This window comes from Primulina eburnea, chromosome 1 (genome assembly GCF_022965805.1).
Source record: "Primulina eburnea isolate SZY01 chromosome 1, ASM2296580v1, whole genome shotgun sequence".
Taxonomy (NCBI): Eukaryota; Viridiplantae; Streptophyta; class Magnoliopsida; order Lamiales; family Gesneriaceae; genus Primulina; species Primulina eburnea.
Genome location: NC_133101.1, coordinates 4897743 through 4921437, shown reverse-complemented (window position 1 = coordinate 4921437; position 23695 = coordinate 4897743). Strand labels below are relative to the sequence as shown.

Here is a 23695-nt window from a genome sequence, read left to right as displayed (position 1 = left end):
CCCTCAATATTTTCGCCTTTGTCCATTTTACCTTTTAAAGCCAAACTTTGACACAACAATCATCTCCCACAATAACTCTTCCTCAAGGAAATCTGACCAAAAGTATCAAACAAAGATAGAAATATGTGTAGCATTAACTTGTTGATTCTTACACTCATTTGCATTCTTTCAACACATGTTTTTGTGGTCAAATCTGAGGATCCTTACTTGTTCTACACTTGGAATGTCAATTATGCCACCCTCTCCCCTTTAGGTGTCCCTCAACAAGTGATTCAAATCAATGGACAATTCCCAGGACCAAAGATCAACTGCACTTCCAACAACAACATTGTTGTTAATGTCTTCAACCACCTCGACGAGCCATTGCTCTTCACTTGGAATGGCATTCAACAGAGGAAGAATTCTTGGCAAGATGGAACATTAGGCACAAATTGCCCAATTCAGCCGGGTTCAAACTTTACTTACCACTTTCAAGTCAAGGATCAGATAGGCAGCTACTATTACTACCCCACCACCGCACTCCACCGTGCGGCAGGTGGCTATGGCCCCCTCACTGTGCATAGCCGTGACTTGATCCCGGTACCCTTTGATCATCCTGAGGATGACTACGCAGTGCTTGTAGGAGATTGGTACTCGAAAGGCCATTCCAACTTGAAGAAACTGTTGGATGGTGGCCGGAGTCTTGGCCGGCCGGATGGGCTTATTATCAATGGAAAGAATGGTAAAAGTGATGGAAAAGATCAGCCCATGTTTAATATGATCCCTGGGAAGGTATATAGATACAGAATATGTAATGTTGGGATGAAGAATTCCATTAATGCCAGGTTTCAAGGCCATCCAATGAAACTAGTGGAGGTCGAAGGATCACATACTGTGCAGAATGTGTATGATTCTCTTGATGTGCATTTAGGACAATGCTACTCAGTGTTGGTCACGGCTGATCAAGCACCTAAGGACTATCTCTTTGTTGCGTCCACGCGTTTTACAAAATCACCACTCATTGCCACGGCAACAATCCGTTATGTCGGTGGAAAGGGTCCAGCCTCAGCCGCTCTGCCAGAGGCTCCAGTAGGGTGGGCTTGGTCAGTTGAACCAGTTCCGGTCCCTTCGTTGGAACTTGACAGCAAGCGCAGCTAGGCCTAATCCACAAGGGTCCTACCATTATGGAAAAATCAACATTACACGCACAATAAAATTCGTCAACTCGGCAGGATCTGTTGATGGAAAGTTGAGGTATGCTGTCAATGGAGTTTCACACATTGATCCAGAGACACCAGTGAAGTTGGCTGAATACTTTGGGATTGCAAACAAAGTGTTCAAATACGATTTAATTGGTGATGAACCACCATCTGGTGCAGGAGATAAAATCACCATTGCTCCAAATGTGATCCAAGCGATTTTCAGAAACTTCGTTGAGATCATATTCGAAAACCATGAGAAGAGTGTTCAATCGTGGCACTTGGACGGCTATTCGTTCTTCCCTGTCGCGTAAGTAATTCTAAAAAACACTGATAGTCATTGTAGCACATAATTACGGGTACACAGAACCATCTATGTTCAAGAAACCAAAATCCAACAAAATGTTAATCTGAATTGGATATTTAACGATCAGAATCGAATAATCCTGACAGTTTTGTGCAAAAACGCCATGTTTTAAATCAATTTTTTTCCCAAAAAACAGATGATAGATCGTTACACTTTCACCTATTCATAGATTCATATTCTAAAAAACCACCTATTTACTGGAAGCCAAATCCGCAAGTCAAGAAACCGAAAACAATAACCTGAGCCAGATGATTTCACTACCAGAAGCGAGAGCAAGATTTCCCACTATTTGATGTTAAATTCAACTTATTAGATATTCATAAATTTCATGCATAAATATATGTTGAGACAGGATTGAGCCTGGGAGATGGACAGCAGACAAAAGGACGAAGTACAATCTAATAGATGCTGTTAGCAGACACACAATCCATGTATATCCAAAAAGCTGGGCAGCAGTCATGACAACTTTGGACAATGCTGGAATGTGGAACTTGAGATCAATGCTGTTAGAAAGGAATTATTTGGGACAACAACTTTACATTAGCGTGCTCTCGCCAGAAAACTCTCTCCGCGATGAATATAACATTCAGGATGACATTTTGCTATGCGGACTAGTCAAGAACATGCCAAGGCCAAAACCTTACAGCATATGAACGATTCTAGAGTCTGCAATATCAAGAAATGACAGTTTTTCCATGTCTTTGGCTTGAAGCATGTGAGGCATACATTACTTCAGATTGAATAAATAAAGATAGTAAATAGTAGAGAATTTTACAGTGAAGAAGGACGATTTGGATATGGTGGTTCTATATTAATGGCCACGTTAAGTTTTGTTCAATACTAGAAAATTGAAGATCATTGTTTTCTTGTTTTATCTTTGTCCAATTTTTGTCATCTGTTCTTTGAAGTGTATTATGGTGGAGAATGATGCTACAATTTATGGCTTTGATATTTGTTTTTCTTTTTAATAATTATGGTCAGATGTGTTTGTTGTCACATACCTTCTTCTAATTATTTTTCTCTGTTTTATTATTACTTTAATAATTTTAGATAATTTAGATACTGAGAATTATTTTTTAAAATAGTTTAAAAAAATATTTTAAATGTTTTACGATAAATATATTACTTATTAAAAATTTAATTAACTATTCTAAGTATTTTTCCACCAATTTCATAATTTATTTGTAAGCCGTATTTAATATACTCTAATACTTGATTAATACAGAGTAAATTTTTTAATTAAATTATTTAGTTATATTTGTATAGACCTACTATAACGTAAATTTAATATGTGAGTATGCTTATAAATTTATAAATAGTTATTTGGGTGTTTTAATAAAATACTATAAATTTAAAAATAATTTTCTAATATATAACAAATCACGAGCATCTATCTTTTTCCCCAAAGTCTTTACAAATCATGTGATGAATCACTTTTATTTATAATCATACATTTTACTCTTTTTTGAGGAAAAAGAAATGAATTATTATGACCATGATCATAATTTGTTTAATTGCTCGAGCCATTGGTATAATATCATAATATTTTTGGAGATGAACATGAAATATATAACATATATTTTTGTCAAATGAAGAGAAGACACTCATTTATTCATTGAAATTTAAATCTGGATCATTCTTAATCTTACTATTTTATTTGAATATAACATATATATTCCCTATAACTTTCTTATACCTAGCTTCAAAGATCTGTAAAGAATGTGTGAGTTATATCATACACAAATGTAGACCTTACAATGTTATTTTTCATTTAACATGTCTTTTTTCTTTTAACTACTTTGTTTGTTTTAACATTGTTGTTCAAAAGGCAATGCATGTAAAATTAAACATGTAAAAACAAATAAATTATATCATTCACGAAAAAAAAAATTATTACTTTCTTCGTAAAACAACAAAGTAAACCATAGAATTTTGAAAAACCAATTACCACCAACACTAACCAAACTAAATAAATAAATATAACGATCTCAATAAGAAGAAAAATGGAGATTACAGTTCGAGAATCATTATCTACTATTGATATCAAAATAAATTCCAACTCTGATAAAAAAATCATCTCATTTTTCAATTTATTTTTTTTCAAATAAAAAGGACATTTCATTGGCATATATTTTTTGTTTGTTTTATATGCCACTTCTTTTTATACTAAAGTATTTAACAATTTAAAATAAGAAAGCAAAAAATGGTGTCTCAAAATCATCAAGAAAAGTTAAACCCATATGTTATACACCTCAACCAAGGAGTTGATAATTAGTTTATTAATCAATATTAATTAATTAATTAATTAAATTGAATATTTGGGAAAATAAGATAGAAAATTAAAATAATTATAGTAAAAACATACATCATAAACAACGTTTATATAATAGTGATGTCATATTATGAAATTAATTAATTATTTTGATTGGGTTAATTACACATTAGATATAAATTGGAGTTTATTACAAAAAAAAAAAAAAACAACAACAACAACAAATCAATAAAGCTAAACAAAATTTTCTTAAGAAAAACCAAAGGAAAATTCCACCACAAACGATGCATAAATTTTTGTTTAAAAAAAATTCGATTGTGTATTATTATAATTAGTGGGGAAATATTGTTTAGTCTTGAGCTAAATTATTAAACAAAATTTAATGCATTAATAAAGCACATGAAATGGAAAAAACAGCCACAAAAGAAAATAAATACGTAGGTAAGAGAAGAGCAAATTGGAAAATTTTAATTAATTGAAACTCATATATTTATAATAATTATAGTTTTTTTTTGGAACAATAATAGTTATAGTTATAATCATAATTATAATATCAAAATTCAGTGAAGCACATGAAATAGAAAAAAACATTTTACAAAAGATAACAGATAAAGAAAACAAATATGCAGGATAGACAAGGCAAATTGGAAAATTTTTAATTGAAACTCATATATTTATAATAGCTATAGTTTATATTTATAATCATAATGAAATATAATTATAATTATGATATCAAAATTCAATTAAGCACATGAAATGGAAAAAACAGCCTCCAAAAGATAACAAATATGCAAGATAAATATGGACAAATTAGAAAATTCACAATTGAAACTCATATTTAAAATTATAATTATAAATATAATATCAAAATTCAATGAAGCACATGAAATGGAAAAAACAACACAAGGGAAAATTGAAAAATTCACAATTGAAACACATTTAATTATAACAATAATAATAATAGATATTATATATAATTAATAGGAAATATTGTTTAGTCTTAGGCTAAATCAATAAACAAAATTCAATGCATTAATCAAGCACATGAAATGACAAAAACAAAAAAAAAAAGCCCAAAACAAATATGCAAGATAGAGAACGGTAAATTGGAAAATTCACAATTGATTCAGAAAGTAGTAGTAGTAATAATAATAATAATAATAATAATAATAATAATAATAATAAAGGCCACATCCAGTCATAATATAAGAGTGCGTCCCCAGAGGGATTGCAGTATATCAGTTCAATCTGTGTTTCTTTAAGAAATAACATATGACACCAAAAACCAAAACTCAATAAATTATATTTGCTAATTAGAATAGAAAATGAAGTGAGAAAAAAATCAATCCTTTCCTAAAAGCATCAGCAAGGATCAATTATATTTTGAATCAACAAAATTTCCATCCCTGATTCCCTATACTCTTTAAAGTCCTATGGCAACAATGACTTCAATTGCACGGTAAATAGATCGGCGAGAGCCCCACGTACTTCCATCTGATGAACGAGAGCTTGTCAATAGTTTTATATGATCATATACAAAAACATCTAATGATTGACAAAGGTCTCGAAATTTCAATAGTCGACGAGACTCGCGAATTTTACCTGGTCGCAGCAAACGAGTTTTGTAATCAAAGGATAAAAAACTCGGAGATGATTTTTGAAAATCTTGGGCTCCATATTGCACATGCCTTTAAGCACCTGGAAAATCATTAAATAAACATCAACTTGCAAGCCATACCAAGATACGCTGGATAGAAGATTAATATTTTTCTATAAATGTAATTGTAGCTTATAGTTTGGCATGGATAATAGGAGAGCCAGCTTATGGGGTTTGCCATTAATTGAGACACGTTGCTCTCAGTTCTGCCGGATTTCGTGTAACCCAACAAATGTGCTCAAATTAGCAATGAAATCAAAGAATCGGGGAAAAAGGAGTTGATCATAACTACAAAATCACTTCAAATAGGTTCCAAGTAGCATCTTTATGGATGACAAATGGCAAATACATTGTATACCACATCCCTTGAACCATTTATCTTAGAAAAACAGAGATTAATTCAGGTCCATAAGATAAGGGGTATCAGTTCTTCCGAAAGTGCTGCCTTGATTTGGATGAAATTTACTGAAATACACATAAATGCATAGCTTGTGAAGAAAAAAAAATACTCGGACATGTCATAATCATAAAAACGGGGATCCTTCTTCTGTCATTTGGATATTCAGGTGGAGATTTCTCTATTTGAAAACCCAATAGTTATCTGTTCTATATACTACAAAATAAAATTGTAACGATCATGGACCGTAGGCTTGCCTAACATGAGTCTCAGCTCATATTAATGCAGCACTACTGATCATGGATCGTAGGTTTACTTACTGCTGCCCAGGAATCAAAATGTCGTAGCCCACGCATAAGGCTTATGGCCGTTACAAAAAAAGTTAGTCGACTTGCATTTCCGTAGATCTCTCCGAGAGGAGGAGATCAATGAGTTATCTTCGCTTTTAGGCATTCTGGAGGGGGTTAGATTGGTGGAAGGGGTTGATGATTTTCAACAGTGGGAGGGGGATCCGTCCGGGAAGTTCATAGTCAAATCTTTTTTCCAATCATTCTTTACGGATAGTAATGGTGCACAAGATTTCAAATTTTTCAATATCATTTGAAAATACATATTCCGTCAAAGATTCAAATTTTCTCATGGACGGCAAGCCAAATTACCGACATCCGAGATGATGCAAAAGAGATATCATAATTGTGCTCTTTGTCCCAATTGGTGTGCGTTGTGTCGTAAGGATGTGGAAACACAAGATCATTTGTTTATCCATTGTAAGTTCACTCATGCATTGTGGGCTAAGGCTTTGGAAGAAATGAGACTGGTTTGGGTTCTGCCGAAGACAACACAAGATTTGTTTAGTACGGATCTGGGACATATGCTCGGCAAAAGAGGTAAAAATTTCTGGAGAGTGGTGATCCATGGAATTAGTTGGTCGGTTTGGTTAGAGAGAAATAGAAGAATTTTTGAAGAATTGGAAGAAACTACGGAAGAGTGTTGGGGAAAAATCAAGTTCACAACAGCAAACTGGATTCGAGCGGATAAACACTTTCAAGGATTGTCTATATTTGATATTCTACGAGATTGGTCCTATGTGTATTGTCAAATATTAATGACCTACTATTTAATGGCATTAGATCACTAGTCCACTTCTTGTAATGTAAACTTCTCATATTAATAATATTGTTATGTTTCTTATCAAAAAAAGAAGTAAAACGGTCATTTTACACCTAGAAAATAGTATCAAAGCGTATACACACTTATATGCTGCATCTTTATATGTTACATGGTATATGTTTTACTGTTTTGACATATTGTGCATGAAATATCATGTTGGACATGATATCTTTCGAGATATACCTCGTTTGTTGGGGCCGTTCAACCCTTTTATGTATTATGGATGGTTAGGTATCGAGAGCTACAGTGTCCGACGGAACCCGCATGCTATGATGACCCTGGACATTGTAGGTCCACGTATTAATGATGTGTGTGGGAGCCAAAACATTTCTATGGCTTATCAGAGACTACACACTCAGACGCCTCTAGACTGAGCATGAGATTCTTGACTTGATCCTTGATATCCAAGCATACTGCATTTCACATGCATCATATCAGTTTGTATACTAATACATCATCGTATTGGAAGATTTTTGCTCACGTCCTTGTTTTCATCTTGGACACCCCATTCCACGATGAAGGTATTAGATTGGATGGTTCGGACAGCCAGGACTGTGGCTAAAGTAGTTGGGTTTTCGGTGGTGATCCAGGGTAGATTTTATTTAGTTTCTCGTATTCTCCTGCATGATTATGATTTTGATATGGTTGTATTAACGTTTAAGACTGAAATTTTATTTTGTTTTCGTTTAGATTGTAAGATGATTAAGTTATTTGGTTTCCGTTTCCGTTGTTTAATTGTTGTTATTAAGTTTTGATCATGCATTCTTATTAGTCTATTCAGTAGTGGCTCGGGTAAAGTCGCCACATTGAAGCTGAAATTGTTGAATGACTGTAAATTGCTAAAATAAGGACAAGTCCGTTCGAGGATCAAAATTCCAAAATATCTGGTACAGCATAAAAATGCCAAATCATATAAAGATTTCAAGATTTATCTAACTCCCAATTATTATTGAACTTAATATTCAACCTATAACCCCCATCTTGGTATATTCATGCGACAAATGTACTGAACTATTTATGGCCCCAAACAGATGGCATTATGTCAGTAACCCCACGCCAAAGCCAAAATCTTTTTAGTACAGGTAATCCATTAATGCAATTAAGTATTGCAAGATTACAATCCATACCTTCACTACTACAGGAGATCGCAATTCTAGGACATGATGAACATCCATGTTTGTGGTCTCTTCCATGCTAGATTGAAAATCAGATGCCTCTCTCAGCACCTGTTCACAGAAGGAAACGAGCTTCCCTTCAGCTACTTCTCCAAGTTTCTCTTCTTGGACCTGTTCCTCCTTCTCAATCTTAACGGCTGCTGTTGTCTTCTGTAGAATATCCAGATAGATGCACGTTCCTGCCAACTCCTGGCGTAGAAGATTTAAAGGTGGTCTATCCAGGAAAAACTTGTAAGTCAAAAATGATTGTCCCATGGAAGTACCCAACTCAAAGTTAGACACAAATATGAAATTACAAGGTAAAAGAAAATATAAGCCAACCTTTCTGCTGCGATTTGGTGCATTTGCAATCTAAGGTTTGTGTATGAATTGTACGAGGCAGCAAAATCCAGAATAGAGAACAAAACTTCCATCAAGGTGATCTTCTGCTGTGTATTCAATTTGGTCCAATATCTCTTCTGTAACATAAAAACAGGTCAATGAAAAACATACTGCACATAATATCCTCAGAGTATCATTGTAATTCACTAATCATCCCTTCACAACACTAAGCAGAAGCTCACGCCATAAGTAAACATCATTTTTATCAGAATTAAAGTTCACCGATGTTAAACAATGAAACTAGTTGGTAATGTTCTATGAATCTCCAAATAACCAGACATGTTCACAGATCAATTGCCGAAGGGTCGTGGCAAAAGTAGATGTTCAATTATTTTGTAGCTCTATTTGACGAACATGGCCAAGGGAATCCAGAAAAAAGTGAATGGCAGATTTCATCATTCTTACAGAGTTAGGATCGACCAGTCAGATGGAGAGTAAGTAAAAGAACTTATTCTAAAATGAGAAGCTCGAGAAACTGATTCATCATACCTGAATACTATCGATGGCACCTAATAGTAACATCTGGGTGATGCATTTACTCCTGATGGTTCCCAACATGAGACTTTCCTCATCCTCTCTGGAATCAGACTCCATGATAGCGCCAGGAAACTTGGAAATGATAAATAAGTCGTCAAAACCAGTTTCAACATATTTAAAGCCCGAAGACCAATTAAGGGATCTTTAAAGCAATAAGTTAGAAGGCTGTGATTGAAGACTGCAAATGTAGAATATGCCATCATAGTGCCGCTGATATAAACATCATAGGCAATCAATTCATAAAAGCAATAGATTTGGTTATTTACAGAAATTATGTTTTCTTTCCACGATGAAGTTTGAGGATAAATAGGTTCATAACAGGCCATGTTTCATCTCCAACGCCTTAAAAAATTGCTTGTGTGTCCTTTTTTTAATTAAAAAAGGAACATCTAAAAGTCAAATTGTTGTACAAAAGAAATCAATTTTCACAGCTATCAGCACTCGCCTGATAACACTACAGTCAAGACACCAATTTCCGTTTAAATAAATAGCAATTTTATCAAGCTTTTCACTATGTTCAAAGTCTATCTGCAGAAATCCCATAAGTCAAACTATGCCACCAAGGACATTGACCAGGAAGTGAGTTGCAAGATCACGCACAGCCCTCTCTTCAACTAGATCCAACAAGTAGTTGAGTCTTATCCACTTCTCTCAAACGTTCCAGCCCAACACACATACGTGTTTCAATTTCAAACTATTTTTAGTTTCTAAACATAGCAATTTTAAGGTGCTGAGCAATTTAAGCATAAATAGCTCCATAAATCTGGTTTTTTTCTCTTATTAACCTAAAATATAGTATGCATGATCTAACTGATCTAACAGTCAGATTAGTTTCATTTATGAAAGGTTTCTCCTCAAGGAACTGAGTTGTGCCATAAGGTAAAAACAATGAGCATATACTAAGTAAAATAAAAAGCTTTGTAATTGCATTTGAGAAAATTACTGGGACATCCAACCAATATTATGAGTTAAAAAAAAGTTCATTAGGGACAAATAAAGTAGCCAGAACGATTATATTAACATCCATAAAACTATAAATGCAGCACGAACCTTGGTTGGAGAAGACGGTACCATTACATCAGAAGTTCGATGCTTTGGTTTTGAGGTAAAACTTCTCATAAACACATTATCCATCATGTTTCCCATGATCTTTTGTCCAAATGTTTGATTGCGTTGAAGGCCACTGCCATCTGAAGCTCTTCCCAATGGAGATGGCAAGCCTACATAAAAGCATGTTACTCGAGTTTTGGAATAACCACTTTTAATATTTAAAGTGTTAATGCCTTTACCACAATTTATTTAACAAAGAAAGTTTACATGAGAACCTATGTACTAACCTTCGGCTCCTCCCAAGTCTTCTCGGTGCAGATTTTGTTGATTGTTATCCAACCCATTACCGTCAACACTGGCAATCAAGGATGCTCTCCCTATTGTAGTTCCATTTTCATGAAAGGGTTGCTGACGGTTATAGGATAACTCACTGCCACCAGCTGTGGGGGAGTGGTTGTCCAAGTCTCTAGTGAATACTTTATGCTGCTTCGTGTTCTCAAAACCCAAATCGTTGAGAAGCTCAAGAGGTTGCGTCGTGTAGGAAGCGTCCCTGGGCAGAAACAGTCAGAAAAGTTGCATAAAATTTAGCGTACAACCAAAAGAAGGAAAAACAAGAAAATAGCAATTTATAAACCATTGAAAGAGGAAACAGATGAAAATACAAAAATGTGAGTGCAGGGCAGAGAGGATACACCTTATGCTTTTCAATAAAGTATCCCAGTCATGATCACTGAATTGGTGCCCTCCAACTTCAATGAGATGCACTAAGGCGCCCAAAGATATTGAAACTACTGATTGATCTGTTTTCTTGGCACAATCTAAAAGTAAACTGAGCAGTGGCGGTAGCATAAAACACACATCCTATATGATGGAGACATCAATTGTCAGCAGACAATTTAAATGTAAATAGAGTTCTAATGTAACATTAAATAGGTCTTTAGGGATCAGAAATATGGGCTACAAGCCAAGGAGAACTGCATTTTCTTTTATGATTTATCATTCCCAAACTTAAAGCAAACAAGAACACATGATCAGCAAAAAGATAGTAATGCCACAACTCCTCGCTCCCATTGTTAAAAAGCTTAATCATCCAAATGCGTAGGACAAATAATTTGTGAAGTCAATTTGACAGGTAGGAGCGTGAGAAAGGATATACAGGCCGAGATAAGACACTGATGGACAATCGGGTATAGAAGAAACAATAATTTAAGCAGCTTCTCCCAATTACATATAAGAATATGCTTGGAATGCAGAATGCTATGACAACAACAATTGTGGGAAAAATTGTAAGAAGGAAAAAATCCACTAAAATTAAGCATGACAGAAATGGCTATATAAAATATGAGAAACAGTTTTCAGCAGCATAAATTTATTTGTCAACTTCATAGCAATGTCACAACGATAAGCGGAGGCAGATTATTATTGCCTTTAACAGTAATAAGTTCTGATCGAACATAAAATAGTTCATGAATTTCATGCTGTGATGTTCTTCTTGCCTACAACTGCAATAACTAACGTTTCTAGCAGAAACATGTACGGGAAAAGCCAACAAATCTAATTAAACACCAAATGGACCGATAACAGGGTACTATAGAAAAAACACGCTCTGCAGCACCATGTATAAGAATAACATGACTAATAACAGTCAGCAATATTTCAACTGCATGGCTACCTTGTAAAATGTGTTGAATAGGTTGCATAACAACTGGAGCGAATGAACACTGCTTTCCCGTAGCCACTCATCTGCAGCAGATTCGAAACTCTCTTTTCCAGCATGTCTCACATTATCGAAGATGGGAAACAGGACTCGTTGGAAAATATTCTCCCAAAATGAAGGCGAGAATTTGCTACCCCTTTCATTCAGCAAATCAAACAAAACCTCAAGGGCACAGTTTCTAACCTCTGATCTAGAGTCAGACGTGAGGTCAGAAAGACCAGCCAGCATAGGGAACCAATAATGCTCAGTCACATCAATTGTGTCCTCTGCATCGGTACCGATAGGTTTGAGGGCACCGCCTGGTATAAGACCCTGGATATGACGGGAAAATCAATCGCTGCTCGTATACAAAATTTCTGAAATCATTTCAAGGCTGATTTGTAGAAAGAATGAAACAAAACATTTTTTTCACATGAAAAATGAAGCTGCAACATAAGTCTACAGAAGAATTTTCTTGTTCAGCGCTATTTTCTTTCTTTTCTATTCCCCCCTCTTTTCAGGATAGGGTTTATGATCATTGATCATGCTCTGGGAAAAAAGAGTGGAGAGATTATGATATACAAATATTTAACTTTTAAACATGAAAGCCTCTGAAGCCTGCTAAAATTGACTGGTAACCATGATCATCCACCTATTTTTCAAGATTTTCCCAGAATTCCAAGAAAAAAAAGTCCAGCAGAAATATGAAACACACATGCCCAATACTTTATTACTCTAAAAGCAAGAGAGGAAAATAGAGAACAATAAAGCAAATATATATGTGTGTGTGTGTGTCTGTGTGTACTAGATGCGAAGTTAAAAGGAATAATTTTGGTCGAATGACATGGTAAAAAGGATCTCCACAACATAATAGTCATTTGCAACATAAAATGGACGAAGAAAATGTACACAAATAACCAAAAAAAAGAGCGAGATCAGTAATATAAATAACAAAAACACGTTACAAAAATGCTCCCTTCCTCATTCATCCAACAATATGTATGACTCTACAAATGTAGAAATAGACCAGTTACATTTGCCCCCCACGTTGTGCAGAAAAATATGCAGCTTTTATGAAATGATGTGGAATAAGGATGGAGAATATGCTAAAGTAGAATAATGTAGAGCGTGAATGATGGAACATAAATTCAAGTAAGTAGCCACTAATCAAGCACAAATTAGATTACTATTACTGCGCTAAAAATCCACCAAAGTTTTCATTAATTACTAAATCTTTTTGACAAGTTAATTAAGAAGAGGGACATTACACGTGACAGACAATGGCTACTGATACACATGACAGAATCATAGTCTAAGTAATTTAACAAGCTATATATCTAAAAACAAACCTCTGCAAGACGATCCTCGCATATACGAAGGAGAGCAATGGCTTTCAAACTTATGCGGTGAGAAGTCTTATTATTCGCAAATCCAATAAGGCAGTTGACACAATCCATAAAGCAATCTCCAACAACCTGATCGAAGTGCTCCAAGATAACTGCACCAATCTTCGGTGTAAGAAATATTTTTAAAAAATTTCCAAACCAGTGTAAATTTTATTTCATGAGGATACAAGCGGAAAATTTTGATTCCAACCTTGTTCCACATTCTCAAATGCACTTTCAACAATGGGTTCCATGTCATCATCAGCAGCAGAGGTGAAAATCATGAACACACTTCGCCAGCCGGACTTTATGCTTCCAACTTTAGACTTTATCATCTGTTGTCCAAACAAGAATACGTTTACCTCAACGCAACATAAACACAAGAGACTTTGAATAATTAATACAATCAGGTATACATACTTGAACAATGCAATCGACTATCAGCCTTCGTATAGTTTCGCTTCTGCTGCTTCTCATAAGCACGACAAATGGCTTTAAAATATCATTCTGAAAAGTGAAGTTCGCAAGTTCAGAACGCTCCAAATATTTCATACCAAGTTGCCGTAGAGAATCTATGGCATACATAGCAACTTTTTCATCAGGATGGCTACCGGCAAAGATAAAATGATGCGCTAAGACGGACCATATTCTAGCCCAAACCTGGAAATTGATTAAAAAAACAAATTATAAGTCTTGCACACACATATAACATCCTTATTTATCACTTTGACGATAGACATAACCGACGTTCAGGAGTTACAAGGCACGTGGATTGTGCAGACAGCATATGACAAATGACTAATCTAAAAGTGCAACAGATATAATATTTGGATTAACTCCATTTTCACTTACATTAACCGATTTTTTCTCAAGATTACTCTATTAAGTTCTCTTGGTGGTCATTAAGTATAATGTCCTAGAACAAGTATCATGATTCAGGGGATAAAAGTGACCAACTGAAAGCATTAAGCTAGCTGGATGGCACATGCAGCATTATTTTGACTGAGAAACCAAGTTAGTATCAGAATAAAATTGCTATGAACATAAACTCTTATCAGGTGAAGAAATTACCATTCGAATACGGGCCATATTGTAATAACTTATTTCAACAACCTTTTGCAGGCTAAAAACACGAGCAGGAATTTGTTTTAATTCCTCAGCTGACACACTACACAAAGCAGTAAAAAATTCAACTACTGATTCACTGGGCAGCTTGATGCTATTCACAAACACTTGTTCAGTTGGTTTGCCTGCCAGCTCCCTCAGAGATTGAAGAATTGCATCTCTAGAGATTTGATTTGCTCCTTGCATGACAGTTGCAGCCATAGCAGGTGATGAAACTGCATATTCAAGGCGGGAAACACATTCCAGAACAGCATGCCAAGAGTCTTGAAGAGCATAGATCTCAATATCACATAAACCAAGCAACACACGCAGTGCTTCAACATTTTTAGTACGCATATCTCTTGGTGCATGTAAGAAATTATACCTGCAAATCATTTCAAAAGAATAATGATGACCAAGCTTATCCTCTACATACAACATATAAAGCTAGAATGTCCTCTGCTGTTATAACATACTCTATTCAATTAAATAATAACTGTTTTTATCTGCATAAATTTTCAAGTTACTTATCATACTTGATTTCAGAGCCAAAACCCTGTTCTTCCTTGCAACTGTTCAAAATTTATCACCTGGGTAAGATTATCTCTTTAACGACAGAAAAATATTATGACCAGGTCTCAGAAATCTCTCTTCAGTTTCTTTGTTTCTATCAATGTCAACTGATAATTTTGACCATCTCTTCGTCACAATAATTATTTTCTCATCAAGAACTTGTATTATGTAATCTATGGTGCAACTGATAAATGGAATAATCAATATACTATGTCATAATGCTAGACTGTTAAATATAATAAATGAAATAGGAAACCAAGTTCTAAAAGAAATGATTTACACACTTAATATATGCACGAGGGGATTCTAAATTAAGCTGAAATGATAAGAGCACAGGTGAGACATAAGCAAATGACCAGATAAACATAGCAAGACAAGTTTATATTAATGCGAGAATTACCTTATTAGAGATGTTAACAATGCGTATCTCATGGTATCCATCCCGAGGGCATGTGTTAAGTGTATACCATCTCTGAATCCTTCCATACAAAGACCAATCCTTGGTTTGTTGTCTAGTTCACCCATGGTAACAGCAAATGTAGCAAGTAATGGCCATCCTAAAGCTTCAAGCATGGGACGTACAAGTTCAATACTATGCGAAGTGTAAAAGACCCCCCTCTTTCCCCCTTGGTCCCTAATAAGAACCTGTGTTTGCTTGATAATCGCCTCATTCTCAACCTTGGTGTCAGTTGACAAGCTCCTTTTGGGGAGAGCCAAATTGAGAATATTGACAAGACGACCTCTCTCCTCAACTTCAGGCTTTTGCTTACTGTTTTTCAAAATTCCAGCAGGGTCATCTTTCATTTTTATCTCTTCTTTAACAATGGAATCATAAATCTCCTCTAAGAGTTCCTGAGGAGCAGACTCATCTGCATCATTCATGGCATTCATACGTATGAAATCACTTTTGGACATTTTGGGCCAAACCATTGGATTATGAGCATCAGTATTCAACATTATAACTGCATAAGCAAGGACATAAGCTGTATCTGCATTCTTAAACAGACCAGGATTGTCTGCACAGTAGCTGCCAAAATATCGCAAATGTTAAAGGCTGAATGAAATAGACTTACTAACAATTGCACTGTCCCAGCGATGGAAAATGAAAAACATCAGTTAAATTTGCACAATCAAAACTACCTTATATCAGTCAATAGCTACTCAACAAAGAAACCTATAACTCAATTCTCCCTTTGGAGAACGGGGGTGACCAGTAGAGACTAGAGAGCGTGGAATACTTCACATAGGAATATGCACCTTTCAATGCAATGGTTTTTCACTAAAAGGTTTCAGCTTCGTAATCACCAAGTTATGGCCATAATTGTCAAAAGCGCAAGGCGCGGAAGAAAAGCGCACTAAATAAAATATTATAAAAAAATAAAAATAAAATCAATTTATTTTAAAAAATGTGAAACATGAGATATCGAATATTAAATCATTATCATTTTCATCTTCAAAGTATCAAATATTAAAATGCGAGGGTAAAAGGCAGAGGCAATGTGTTGGCAGAGGTGACATGGAGGATAGGAGACCAGATATTAGGGTTTTCTCATCTGTCAGAATTTTTTTTAAAAAAAACTGTTTTTCCTATTGAAACGCAATAAAGCGCAAAAAAAGGACATAAAATCGCGCTTCATGGAAGCCGTGCGCTTGAGCTTAGACGCACACTTTTTGCGCTTCTGACAACTATGGTTATAGCTCCTATGATTTTACTGCAGATTCCTCACAGACTGTGTTGTAAACTAGGGGAAGTTTAAGAGCACATATCTGATAGACAAGATACAACACGGAATTTTTTCTTAAACTAAATGAGAAAGGCATATTTTCTGTAATTGTGAGTTAAAATGTTTAGCAATTTTGTGCCCAAAAGTGCAACAAAAGTTACAAGGCTATCATACATTTGTTGCTCAAAGTAAATCCAGTTTATTTTGAGATGGTCAAATATTTTATACATCAAACACTCTATTTCTCTCCAGCAGAGACTGGTTCACAGGCCTGCAGGTATAGATAAGCAAAATACCTACCGTTCTGCAAACTTTTCCATTATGCGATCTATCTTCTGAGCTTCTCCAGGAAGTCGAAACCCTTTAAGGAATTCACGAATTGCAAAAGAAAACTTCATTCCAGAAAAATGCATGGAATCCACATAAGCATGCATAACAGCAAGGGGGAACTCCTCGTGCTGGCCTAAGTAATCACCAAGCATTACCTAGCAAACTCAATCAGTTATAACCCTAGCAACTTGAAGCTATAAATCCAAGAGCAAAACATTTAATCTACCTTGTCTAAATTGGGAGTATTTCGGAGAAACTGAGCGACTGAAGCTGGACTGTTCTCCACCAACCCGCTGGATAACAAATGCTGTATGCCCTTCCCAGGCAGCCTATTGAACTGCGAATATTCAAAATGATGGTGGAGTCACCAAAAATAGCTGAAAATATATTTGTAAAACTGAATAACTAAAAAGTATGATTTCCATGAATGATGATCATTAGATAGAAACAAGACTGCAGATCTACACACCTCAAAGATTACAGCTTCAATGGTAGATTTATGAGCTTTCAATTTCTCAAAGTTGCTCACTGAATCTTCCCTACTTTTATATTCATCTGAATCTCTAGGAAAAACCGTTTCCTCGAATGATTCTTTCCCCTTATTTTGCCTCTCCAACTCTTTATGAGACTTCTCCCAATCCACTAATGATTTAAGCATGTTTACAAGACCCTAAAAATGTCAAGAGACGAGTACAATCAGCTAAATGGGCCAGTGTGGGACATTAAAAACCTACCAACAATAAATTAGTACAGGCAAAGCATAAGATATACCTGAAGTGATGAAGTTTTAATAGATCCTGTCTGGGATGCAGTAGCGGACTTTGGATCAGAATTTTGAGTACCTTGAGCAATTTTGGATAATGTGGTAACCTAAAGGAAAAAACGTCATATACACAGAATTTTAAGATAAAATGCAAAAGAAGTGCGACTATTAACAATAAACATACCACTCGTTCAAACAAGTTTGGGGCTTTGAGATCACAATCATAGTTCACATAAAGGTCAACAAGCATCTGAGGATCCTTGCAGACTTTCTCCAGCATCCTGGCAATTTTGATAGAAAGACGAAAATATAAGAAACTGAAACTTGAATATTAGTCAATAAGACCACCCCACGTTTGCTTGCACTCCCATTCTCCAGGGTGGTAAACAGGTAGCAGAGTACAAATTCAAGTAACCTACCAACAAACAACATTCAAATGGTGGAAACTAATATTCTTCGATAGAAAACAGCTTACCGAAGAACGACTAATCTTTGGTTAAAATCTGATCCATCCAAACATCGTAGAACGATCACAGGAAAGAAGACTCCAATTTCAGTCTGGAAAAGGATTGGTATACTCAGTCTAAAGAGGCAAGCAAACTCAAGCACTTCTTTTCTTATAAAGAAGATGAGTGAATTCATACCTTGAGACTTTCCCTAAACCGCAACAAAATAACAGCAAAAATTCCAGTTGCATACTGCCAAGGTGAAGAAATGAAGTTTTGGATGTCACGGAGGCCGATTTTCATACTTTGTTTAAGATCAAATCAAAGGAGAGTCGGACAACCTGAAAAATGGCAGGAGAGTGGGACACGGATGCTCGCAGTAATGCATATGAAAGGTGAGCTTTCATTGAGTCAATAAATTGAAAATTCTTTGCAAATGAGTGGCTGGCACCTTCCAACAAACCCTGCATTACACATGAAAAATTAAGTTTAATGGAAACAAGATATTTGTTTCCTAGAACAATGTATGCTTTATTTTTACAAACAGAATTCTCAAAAAGAGCAACACCTTTTTTTTCACTTATGCACTTCATCAATGCAATTCACATGTACACTAACACTTCCACACAAAGTAATATAACTGAAAAAGACTTAAATCATTTTCAAATTCCCATAAATCTGCCAACTCCACACATTGTTTTCCACTCATTTTAAGACATATATTCGCATTTTACAGCTCTGAATGTTGTTACTGCTGAAATAAGACAATAACATTAATTGTTTTCGCTTAAAGAACATTAGAATTCATAAGAGAACGTACTTTATAAATAATATCAGACTCATAGAGGTACAAGCCGATGGCATATGACAGAACGCAAACATAATCATGCAAGTAAAATGAAAAGGACGAGTTGCTCCCTTCATTGCCAGGGTGCTACCGCATAAATGCTTCTCATATGCAAAAAAATCTCCTAATCTAACCTGTAGAAGCTCGAGAGACAGAATGCGTGATTTGGTAGTAACTTCATCGCTATCCCCCTTCATCCCCATCTGCAAACACCTGATATTCAAACTGGTTGCAGAAAAACAAATTCGAAATACAACGCGGAGAAGTTAGACATACAAACCTTACAGAGGGTACGGAAAAGAAGTAACGCATCACGTTGTCCGATAGTCATGCTCTCTAAGACCATTCCTCTGGTTAGCAATTTAAAGTTGGAAACAGACATAAAACAATCAGTTATGATCCGAGTAAGATGCTTAAGTATGTTTTCAGAAATTGTCGATAAATACAGTACTCTCTATGCTTCCCAATATTAGTGCACAAAATGAAGGAATTGCACCACAGAGCTTGTCCATAAACACTAGTCCAAACTACGCAATACCAAACTCGGTATTATAGCATACCTTGTGGACTTTCCTCCATCTTCCATATCTACAGCCTTCTCAAGAACAGCCTCTAGACCCTAGAAGAAAGAGTTGACTCAAATCATTAGATAGAATCTAAGACATGGCAAACATATAAATCATTCAGCAAAACACAATAAAAGAAGCAAAGAAAACAAAATTTTCACCTTTATATCAGTGCCACCCACAAGGTTCTGAATTTCTTCATCAGAGGCAAGAGATGTATTATTAATCTGTTTGGCAGATATCACATCGCCCAAAGTTGTGTCTGTGGCATTACGGTCACTTGATGAGACTTCTTCAATCATTGTGTTTGGCCTATCACTGGAAGAAGCTTCTTTAGATTCACGAGGATTTGATGATACCTGAATCACCAGTAGTAATTACTGCCAAAAGTTATATACTCTATTCCCATCTAACCAGCAGCACAACTTAAAAGAGATTCTGAGACACGATAATTCTTACACATACCTCATCAGTTTCCATTCGTCTAAAAATGATACCAATCATTTGTGTTAGCATGGCTTTTGATGTGGCTTGGTTTATTGGGCTCTTGCTAAACAAAGAAACCAGATCTCCATAAGCATTAAATCATCAATAAACCAAATTGAATATGAAAACTAAATAAGAAATACCTGTTAAGAGCAATATTATAGCAAACCCGAATGATTGCCAACAACGGTTCACCGTGAACTGAATCAGGAAAGGTGAAAATATCACAATTGATAAATACCAAGTCCTAACCAATCAAAACTGAACTAATATTTAATGAATTAACTAACAGCATTAATTTATAATGTAATTTGGAAGCAAGATGAGAAATCTATGAAATGTGGTGAGGACTCCATCCCTAAAGAAGCTGTTTCTAGACCGCTCAGGCTGATGCAATTCCCAAAAATTTACATAACATGTACATGAATGATGAATCCACTCAAGCAAAAAGCCCTACAAATGGTGATCTGTGCCATTCTAATAAAACCCTGTTTTTATCAACTGGCTTAACTAGTGCAATGGGGGAACAATATTCAGGTTTTAGGATAAAGGTGCCAAAAAATGTGATGAATAAAGCTTGCAGATAACAGAGACAGAGGGAAATATGTGATAATAAGAAAATTGGGAAAAATATAAGCCGAAAGAAAATGTCATACCTCGCATCTTTGTGGATGCCACAGCAGTAAGCAGCACCTTCAATACTTGAAGAGCAGTGCTGCATTTTATCCCCAAAGGTTACACGTAGGAAATACTGAACATACAAAAACATAAATCCACTAAGTCATACCTATCTGGCGATGAATTATCCACACAACCGCAAACCATATTCAAGATATCTGTAAATAATTGTGAATTTTTACCACCATCAAGACCAGGGTCACCCTCTAGGTGATTGTATTCAATGAGTTTCTGAAAAGGAAAAGACAAGAATGGGGATATCAGTTATATGACTATCTCAGCCTCACATCTGGAATCATCTATCACAAATTTCTAGCAGCTTCATATGTGTGACGCTTTAATAAGGCATGCTCTTAATGCAACTGCTTGTATTCGTTTTCAGCTTTTGGCGAGTACACATAAATATAAAAAGAAATCAGGTAGACCACATCAACTATTTTAATATTAGAAAGCGTAAGAAACTTAAAAAATCTCTCCTCGGAAGGAACTTTTTAAAGCTCAAAACCAACAAACGACATGATCACCTACATGAAGGCAATCCAATGCAAGCTCCACGATTTTCATGTTCTTTGTCTCAAAAGCAAGCCTGAGTGGATTCAGAACGAGTTCAGCCTCAGTTCCTTGTAGAGTACTCCCTGCATTTGCCAAGACTGTTGCTATCGATCCACTATTGTTTGTAGACTTAACCTCCTCAGCAGCAGATGTAGATTGATCAGATTCCGCCCCAATTTTTTCAGCTCCATCATCAGATGCAGATAAACCACTAAAAGAATATGTAGCAAAGCAATGAAACCATATGTGAGAGAACTTAAACAAACATTTATACCATAAAAGGAACACTAATCCTCGGGAAAATTCAACATCAAAGAACATGGATAGAAAAAATATGGTGGAATCAAACCTGCCTCAATGCCCAAATTTTTTTTTGGGCAAATACATACCATACTTTTTGTCACGAAAGGAAATAATCTGCACTACTCTCGTTTCATTAACATAACAATTAGTTTCTTAAAAAATATATATTCAAGCAAGTTTGGAATTTGTAATACCTTGAAAGCACATGTTAGACCCCCCCAAATTAAATAATCTTGTCATTGATAAAATATAAAAAGCCAAAGGATGTAATTAAGTTTAATCCCAACACCATTTAGAGTTCTGCTGCTAAGTTTCAGTTTAGACAAATGATCAACAAAGTGATCCACAAAACAATAATAAAGTTCCAGTGTCCTAGTTCTGATTCTCACTCCCTTAGACGTAACATAAAGGTACACATAAACAAACACAAGAACAAAATTAAGTGGACTGTAGTTGCCAAAATCAAATTTTCAAAACTCTCACTGTGGCTAAAACACCTTTGATTTGGAGCTGTTGATAAAGCTTCCTTGGTCTCGCTGCCGTTCGGCGGCTGATTGAAATTTTTGCCACTGTCTGAAAGATAAAGCACATTAAATAATATACTCATAAACTCTTCAGAGCCAGTTCTCATAAAAGGAAGCACAAACATGAAAAATGCTGCAACAAAATTATCTCATCAGGTAATTCGAAACATCAAATGTCAGCTAAAAGCTCTTCACACAGGCACACAAAATCTGCAAACTAGAAACCTAAAGTACTTTCTATTACCATAATTTATAACTATACATTTACTTCAGTATCATGGCAAATTTAAATTTTTGAATCAATTACTGTCAACCTCGTAGGAACACATAAAATCTTCTCTGGATTCATAAACATTACCAAGCAATACTAAAATCAGTAAATCTAGCTTCAGAGCCATCTTCCTCCCACTAAACTAGAAATCCCACAAACATATACAAGAAATGCTACACAAGATTACATGAATCTGAAAGCGTGGTTTAGCGTTTGCATTGAAACTCACCTTGATAAGTCTGAATAGACGACTGAAGAGCGGCGTACTTCTTGTTAGCACACTCCTTCATCATCGACTCAAATGCTCGCGTCACAAACCCTCCAGCAGCACCACCCGCCATTTCTCCTGGCTTCTTTTGACCTCAATTCAATCTACTACAAATCTCCCCCAAAAAAACAAATCCGCAACCAGATCAGATTGGATCGAAACAAAATGAAATCCACAATTGCTACTGCTACGAGACAACTGATACTGCTACGAGGCAACTGATGAGAGATCTTGGGCTTTTCCAATCCCTAGGTGGAGATAAATTATCGGGCAGTTTAGATTTTACCTGAATTTCCAACCTCTTTCTCACCTCAGAAGGTCAGAGATCTGGTATGGGCGAATGAACTTGGCTCCGCGACCGGGCTTTCTGAATTAAATTCTGACAGGACATGCAGAAAAAAGGGCACGCGATTTATGTTTGGAACACGCTTTTGGTCTAAATTATGCCCTCTGCAGTTCAATCATCATCAAATAGAAACGTAAACATCATTTTCTGACCTGTTTTTTTTTTCTTTTTAAAGAGAGAATAATAATTAAGCAGATTTGGCCCATGAGATCCAATCAAATTGGATTTTATTATTTCCGTATCGACTCATTTTTCAGTAATTGATAAACAATTTGATGGACAAAACTAGTATCTGACTTGAATCACGGACAATTCGTTGTCATAGAATAAAAAGGTAAGAGAATATGTTATGTTTGCTGCAAATTTCAGGTATTAAGATACATTTCAAGCTGATTAGATCAATCTAGACCAGCTCATATTAAATGTCATGCGATATTTTTTTAAACATATAAAATTAGACAAATGATCATCATTTATTGATATAAAAAAATGTTATATAAATTAAATTTCGAGATCAAGACCTCTCAATATTCAAATAATTACTATAACTCACCAAAAAGACAGTAGAAACAGTAGATAATCCTAAAAGAAACACATAATTATAAGCATACAATTATTGGAGAGTTTGTTCTCTCAGAATAAGTGAAAA

The 23695-nt window shown here is 35.4% G+C and overlaps 2 protein-coding genes across 3 annotated transcripts; one reads left to right on the top strand and one right to left on the bottom strand.

Moving 5' to 3' along the window:
- The first annotated feature begins 52 nt into the window (after positions 1–52).
- Positions 53–2541, top strand: LOC140823615 (L-ascorbate oxidase homolog). The gene is given in 3 exon segments (XM_073185053.1): positions 53–1086; positions 1088–1488; positions 1898–2541. Coding segments are annotated over 3 exon segments (1665 nt in total). The 5' UTR covers positions 53–123; the 3' UTR covers positions 2199–2541.
- Positions 2542–4960: 2419 nt separating this feature from the next.
- LOC140823596 (brefeldin A-inhibited guanine nucleotide-exchange protein 5) lies at positions 4961–23135 on the bottom strand. Of its 2 annotated transcripts, XM_073185027.1 has the most exons (34): positions 22987–23135; positions 22662–22807; positions 22135–22210; positions 21311–21545; positions 20892–21013; positions 20761–20819; positions 20248–20305; positions 20084–20168; positions 19780–19977; positions 19613–19671; positions 19333–19402; positions 19187–19255; positions 18547–18669; positions 18404–18457; positions 18235–18317; positions 17944–18040; positions 17768–17866; positions 17466–17666; positions 17223–17333; positions 16967–17151; positions 15343–15969; positions 14337–14754; positions 13686–13925; positions 13477–13600; positions 13230–13378; positions 11857–12213; positions 10879–11045; positions 10472–10734; positions 10185–10354; positions 9087–9206; positions 8538–8674; positions 8169–8430; positions 5420–5515; positions 4961–5311 (listed from the first exon to the last, which is right to left on the bottom strand). In XM_073185027.1, the coding sequence occupies exons 2-34, from the start codon at positions 22771–22773 to the stop codon at positions 5249–5251; spliced, it is 5289 nt and encodes a 1762-aa protein (XP_073041128.1). In that variant the 5' UTR covers positions 22774–22807; positions 22987–23135; the 3' UTR covers positions 4961–5248. The 2 variants fall into 2 exon arrangements, with proteins under 2 accessions (XP_073041128.1, XP_073041120.1); XM_073185019.1 differs by having other exon boundaries at positions 22662–23093.
- Positions 23136–23695: the final 560 nt, after the last annotated feature.